This window comes from Medicago sativa, chromosome 2 (genome assembly GCF_051527215.1).
Source record: "Medicago sativa cultivar Bolivia chromosome 2, Bolivia_mono, whole genome shotgun sequence".
Lineage (NCBI taxonomy): Eukaryota > Viridiplantae > Streptophyta > Magnoliopsida > Fabales > Fabaceae > Medicago > Medicago sativa.
In genome coordinates this window covers 29651899-29658616 of record NC_140750.1, presented here as the reverse complement: position 1 = coordinate 29658616, position 6718 = coordinate 29651899, and the positions used below count along the sequence as shown (strand labels likewise).

General features: G+C 38.9%; 1 protein-coding gene across 1 annotated transcript; it reads right to left on the bottom strand.

Moving 5' to 3' along the window:
• Positions 1 to 1508: 1508 nt before the first annotated feature.
• LOC146946085 (uncharacterized) lies at positions 1509 to 2945 on the bottom strand. The gene has a single exon (XM_085748143.1). The coding sequence runs from the start codon at positions 2943 to 2945 to the stop codon at positions 1509 to 1511; it is 1437 nt and encodes a 478-aa protein (XP_085604269.1).
• Positions 2946 to 6718: the final 3773 nt, after the last annotated feature.

Genomic DNA, 6718 nt, shown 5'->3' with positions numbered 1-6718 from the left:
TAGGCATGAAGTCTCCTTCTTGAAATTCATGGGGACGAACCTTTTTGTTAGAAGCTTGTTTCAAACCTCTTTTGATATGTTTGCACAACGTCGTCATGTGTTTAAATTTGATCAAGCTTGGACTTTAGCAGAACTTCTATTGACGGGACTTCGACCTTCACGGAAAGCACGACCTCCATGTTGCATATTGGGGAAGGAGGGGGGGGGGGGGGGGGGGGGCTGCCCCTGTTAAAATGTGTACTGAAGTACGATATTTGAGCAAAGCGAATGGTAGCACGCCGAGCCAGTCTTTGTAATTGAATGTCATCTTCTGGACAATCTCCTTGATATTTTGTTTGCAGCTTCAATGGCTAAGATGCCCCAATATGTGAGAGATCTCGTCGGGAATCTCTTCATTTTCCTTCTTCAGCTTCGGACACAGGGAACTCAAAGTTGGAAGAGAGTACATGGTTAACGTGTTCAACGGGTTTATTAATGCATGATTTGATTATTGTAAGTTATGATTATGCAGATATTTGAGAATGATTATATTTTTTTGGTTTTTTTGTATTACCATTTTTCCAGAACAAAGCACAAAATAAAAAAACAAAGTCGGGATCAAAACGACCTTTTTATTAATGATGAAAATGCTTAAAGCAAAAAGCCCTACACCAGTTCACTTTCGTCTCGGGCAGAACGAAAGGGTTTTTTTTGAAAAGCAGCAAACAACAAACCAACGCATTATTTGAACAGATAAGTAGTAGAAGGAACATCAAAAACGACCCCAAATGTGGCTTGCAAGTCCGAATTCAATCTTCGAAGAGCAATATATTGGCTTCAATCAGCTTCTGGACTTCAATCTTCAAAGAGAGACAGTGCTCAATGTCATGGCCGGGTGCTCCTTGATGAAAGGCACAGGAGAGGTCAGGTTGATACCCAACCGGTAACTCGTTGGGCACTCGAGGAGGCTTTCTAGTTTTGACAAGGTTCTTCATGAGCAAGATGGTAAGCAGCTCCGCATACGTCATTGTGATTGGGTCAAACTGCATCTTTGGAGCCTGTTGTCGAGGCTGTTGTTGATGTTGGCGTTCGTGCCCCTGTTGGAACTGCGGCTTCTTTGACTCGCCCTGGAGCGTTGCGATCTCTTGTCCACACTTATCCCTTTTTGTTTGCACGAGTGTCGTAGGTGCGAGTTGGCCTTGGACGATGACAGTCGAACCACTTTTGAAACAGATTGACCTTTTATGGAAAAGAAATTTTGTGAGACTCGGAATCGAGACTATGAAATGCAAAATGATGCATGATGCTTATACAAAAATAGACACATTTTTTTTATTTACCGAAGGACTTATAAAAGCAAATTTGTAAACATCATAATTGAAAATTTCATTAACTAATTAAAATACTGCACGATAATTCCCTTCTAACAAAACTGAGCCAAGGGATAGACTCCAAAGTTCATCACAAAAAGCTAGAAAATAACATAAAGTGGTGAAACATCTAGGAAACTCTTGAGCTCTTGTAGTGGATTACTCCTCAAAATCTGAGTGTGGACCGTCAAACAAATCCATGGAATCCATGCGCTGCTTCTTAGTGATATGCTTTTTAAGCAGCCTGTCCTTCTCCTGGAGTAGATCATCTCTCTCAATCACCTGTTGCCCTAATTTGAGAATCACACTTTCCTGCTTCCTTATTTCTTCCTTTTTATCTTCCATCATGAGCATAGCCTCGTCATATTTCCTTTTCCAAGTGGCAATTTCTCGGTCTTTATCAGCCAATCGTTCTTGGTGCTCTCCCAGAGTCTTAGAGGGTAAAGGTAATGATGAAGATGGAATTGTTGCGGATACGAGCCTCGGTACCGTGTAAGGCATCTGATTCTGGATAGCTTTACTGATGACCCACTGAATGTAAGATCCATGCAGAAAGTTATCCCTTTTTCCGAGTTGGTTCCTGTTAAGTCTGTGAATGCTCCGCCAAGCTTGCACAAATTCATCCCTTTTACCTAGGTGATTACTGTCATTGCAGTAGAACTCATTGGTTAAAGCAAGGTTACTTGGTTGTATCTTCATCGGGTATCCCAATTGATGTCGGGCAAGGACGGGATTGTAGCTAATTCCTCCCTCCATACCAATGAGGGGTACATTGGGATAGTCACCACATCTGATAATGACTGTCCCATCATCCCAGGTTGGATGGTACCAAACTATATCAGCTGTTGTCAAGGCCATGATTTTTTTAGACCAGGGAGCACCTTCAAGGTTGGCTATGAAAGAGCGAGGTTGAGGTAGGTGAGAGACGAACCATTTGTAGAGTAAAGGTGCACAACAAAGGATAGCTCCACGAGTTGCAAGAGTTCGATCATGGATGGAATGGTAGGTGTTTGCTAGAAGAGTAGGGACGGGGTTTTTGGTAAGAAAAACTTGGATGGCACGGATGTCAACAAAATTAGGGATGTTCGGGAAAAGCACAAGACCATAGATAAGTAAGGCTAAGACAGAGTAAAAGGCATGGTTGGCGCCAGACTGTTCAAAAATGGAAGCCTGATCGTAGAGGAAATCAGTGGAGAAACCTGAGGGACCCCCTTTGGTTTGGACAATAAGATTATCTCTTATGATGGAGGCTTCAAGATGGAGGGCTTTAGCAATGGTTGTGGCTTTGGGATTGGGTTCAAGGCCGCTGAAAGGTACTTTGTTAAGCACGGTTATACCGATCAAATGAGAGTACTCTTCTAGTGTAGGGACAAGCTGATAGTCTGGGAAAGTAAAACAGTGACAATGACGGTCATAAAATTGAACCAAAGTCTCCAAGACTCCTTTTGTAACATCTACCTTGAGGATATCCAGCAGTTTCCCATGAAGTTCGCGAAAATCATCCTGGCTAGCTACCTTCCTCCCTAGCTCCCTTAATTTAGCCACATCTGGCTTCTGGAAAGTATACTTCCTAGTGTTTCTTGTAGGAATTTCCATCTATGATGTTTACAAAAGAAAAAAGTTCATATAAGTCCTTCGATATTTTGATGATGGAAAAGAAAGTTTTATGAATGAATGCATGTATGCATGAATATGCTACACAAACGGTGAAAACACAGTGAGGTTGGGCCCATAATGATGGAGTCAAGGGTAAAAACGTCATTGGTAAGGACTATGGTTTTCAAATGTACCTGTATCACGGGTTCTACCAAGTTTCCAGAGTTATCAACCACTTCCGAACACTATCAGGTTACGGAAATACTTCCGTTCCAATAATATTCGTAAGAAAGTCTCGTCTGAGTGTGGTATCGCGTGTCAACTAAACCAAGATTACTCATGATTAGCCACCGCACCACGTCCTAAAAAGGTCAAGAGGGGTTAAAGGTAACTAAAGGTCCTCAACTTTCGACAGTCACTTGAAAATAACATGCCAAACACGAATACTCATGCCAACATAGTATACTTCCAAGATCCCTCAGTTGAGTGGGGTTATCACATGTGTCACAAACCAAAATTCACTCTTGGCAAGGCACTATGATTATACCACCGTCCTATCTTAAATTTCTCACAAGTCCGGGTGTAGGACTTATCTCACCACTCACGTTAGAAGAAGGAAGGAAGAAGAAGGGAGAACATATATACAGATATTTCCATCTTTTATTTTTTGTTTTTTAAGCAAGTTATAGCACAAAAATTAAATAAAGCCAAGTTAGGCTCAACCCTCTTAGGGGTTCCCCAATGAAGTCGCCATTTCTGTCGCGTCATCTTTCGGAGATCAAGGCTATTTGATTAGCTTATTGACTCACTAAATTTATTTCACGACTTTTGAAAAAATTTATTTAAATTGGGGGTCCGGGGGTTGGTTACATAAAGGGATGGTGTTAGCACCCTTTATGTCCGTAGTACTCTACGGGAACCTTTTAGTTTTATTTAAATAATGTGCTATAACTTGCTTATTTTGAAAAAAAAGGAATTTTAAGTGATTAAAAAAAGGAGGACCTAATTATCTACATTTTATTGATTTGGAAGGACGAGTGTCCTCTGCCTACGTACCCGTGAGGGATCAAAACCTCGTAGTTCGGGGTTGAAACTGACGTTTGATTGGTTGTGTGTTTTTTATTAGTTTTTGAAAAAGGTTTTAAAATGAAAAGCCAAGTGGCAAAATGAATATGTTTGTATTTTCTATATTAAAGAAAAATGACTTGCAATATGTTTTATCTTGGTTTTCGGGTGTCAAACATTGATTACGTTTGAACCTTTTAAACCGGTGATATCTTATTTTTTCTTGGGAAGGGAAAAAAGTAAGCAAAACCCTTGAGAATCGAGGTCCGGGAGTTGTTTTCGCTACGGGAAGGTGTTAGGCACCCATAACGACTATAGTATCCTATAGGAACCGTCTTTAATTTCTACGCGCGCGCTTTATTTTTAAATGCTATTTGAAAATAATATTTACACCTAAGAGTTTACTAAGTGAAGAATTGGAGGGAGAAGAATGTGTTTGAATTTTTATTTTATTTGAATTGAAGTAATTTTGTTCCTTGCCTACGTACCCGTTTAAGAGATCAAATCCACCGTAGTTCTCTCTCAAAAAAATGTTTTTGTTTTTGTTGGTTGATTTTAAGTTTGAAAATTGGAGTTTGAAGAATAGAAAGAGGCCTCAAGGGCATGAGATTGTAAAAAGTGGGGTTGAATTAGTCATTTGCAAAAGAAGTCAAGTATGATTATTTTTTCATTGAAATTTGATTAAGAAAATGAAAAAGGAAAATTCAATGGGATTCTGATCCCAAGGTTTATTTTGAAAATGATTTGAGTGAAGTTTGTTCAAGTTTTTTGGAAAATGATTTTTTCTAAGTATAAAGCCTAAACATTCATCTAAACATACAATCCTAGACATACATCTAAACATGCATATTCTAGCTATATATCTAAAGTGATGTGTGTGCATGTGTCGGTGCTTGTGTCGGTGTACATTATTAGAGTCCATTGTCCTTATTACATCATGCCCTAATTACATTCTATGGTCTTGCAAGAAATTGAAATTGCATAAAAGTAAAGTACAAGAAATCCTAAGTGTTTACATTCTAATTCTTGGCAAAGTTTAAAGTGTAGGAAGATAAAAACCAAGAATGTGAGATGGAGATTGAAATGCTTATGGAATGTATGAAATATGAAATGAAAGGGTTAGTATCACAAGATGCAATAGGATAAAGAAATAAGGCAAGAAAGTGTTAAACAAAAGTGGTAAAATCAACAAGGATAAAGTGTTAAAATATACTAAAAATTTACCATAACTTCTCAATATGCACATGACCTATAATTCCCTCATCATAGCACTTTTCAAGAGACTTTATTGCAGCCACAATGTGGTAATTATAGGCACATATTCAAATAAAGAGTTATGACACACTTTTGGGCACATTTTACACCTTATTTTTGCATAGAAATATTCACATAACTTGTAAAACACGAAGCCAACAAATCAAACTCCAAAACAGTAAAGGATAACACCAAATCAGAGGCATACACATTGTAAACTCTCACACCAAGGGTCAATATACCATAGCAAGATTTTAGGGTCAAGAACATGCAAGAATTTCACAAGAAATTAACAAAAAGTAACATAAAATCACAAGAAAACTCCACATATATTTTTATCAATTTTCAATAGGCTAGAATCATTACAAAAATACCACAAAACTACCAAGAAATGTGTATGAAAATTTTTAGAATTTTTAAAGAATTTTTAGACACAAAACATATAAGAACTTCACAATTTTTAACAAAAAATAGTAAACAATTGACAAGAAAATACCACACATTTCTTAATCAAGATTTAACACATGACAACATCACAAAAATATCAAGAAAATGATCAAGAACACATAGGAATTTTTTTAGGAATTTTATAGTACAAAAATAAGCATGCAGGGGTGTATATAGCAGTTTTTAGCATGAGATGCAGGAAACAGGGGGGTGTGCCTAGCAACAGCATGGAAACTGGGCTCAAAAACAAACAGGCCGGGTTTGGAGCGGGTCGAACCGGTTCAAAGGCCTATATAAGGCTTTGAACCGGTTTTGGGTTCATTTTTCCTCTTTCCTTCTCTCTCTAAAACATTTTAGAGAGAGAAGGTCTGCACTTCCTCCCTTTCTTCTCCGATCGGCCCCCCCTTCTCCGGCGCGGTGGCCGACCACCGCGAGGTGGCGGCACCGCCGCGTCGGAATATTTTTTAGCTCGGATTCAATTTTTTTTATAGTTTTAAACATCCATTTTCATGCTTGTTACGGATCCGAGCTTAGTTTTTCAAAATAAGGTACCGATCGGAGTAGATCTAGCTTTGAAGTTTGAAAAATTTTTGACACAAAAAATGGAAAAAAGAAAAGAGGAAGAAGTTGTTTACCTCTTGATCTTCACGAAAACGGTTCCGATCTAAGCTTCTCTTCCGTCGCCGGTGCAAAATCGCGAGCTCCTCCCCTTTTTCCAAACAACCGCCGCGAGCTCCTCCTCTTTTTCCAAACAACCGCCGCGGCCTTGTAGTGTTGGACCGGTTCGGCCGGTTCGAGTCCGGTTCGGCCGGTTCACTTCTTGCGGTTCCGGTTCGGTTTCGTGTTATATCACGAATTTGTGATGATTCTTGAGACTTTTTGTGTATTTGTGATGATTCTTGGGTAGTTTTGTGTTCATGAATGTTTGAATGTTCATGAGAAAAATCATGTGAGATTCATAGTGTTCTTGAGGTTTTTGTGATTTTGATCCAAAATTTTAGAGAGAG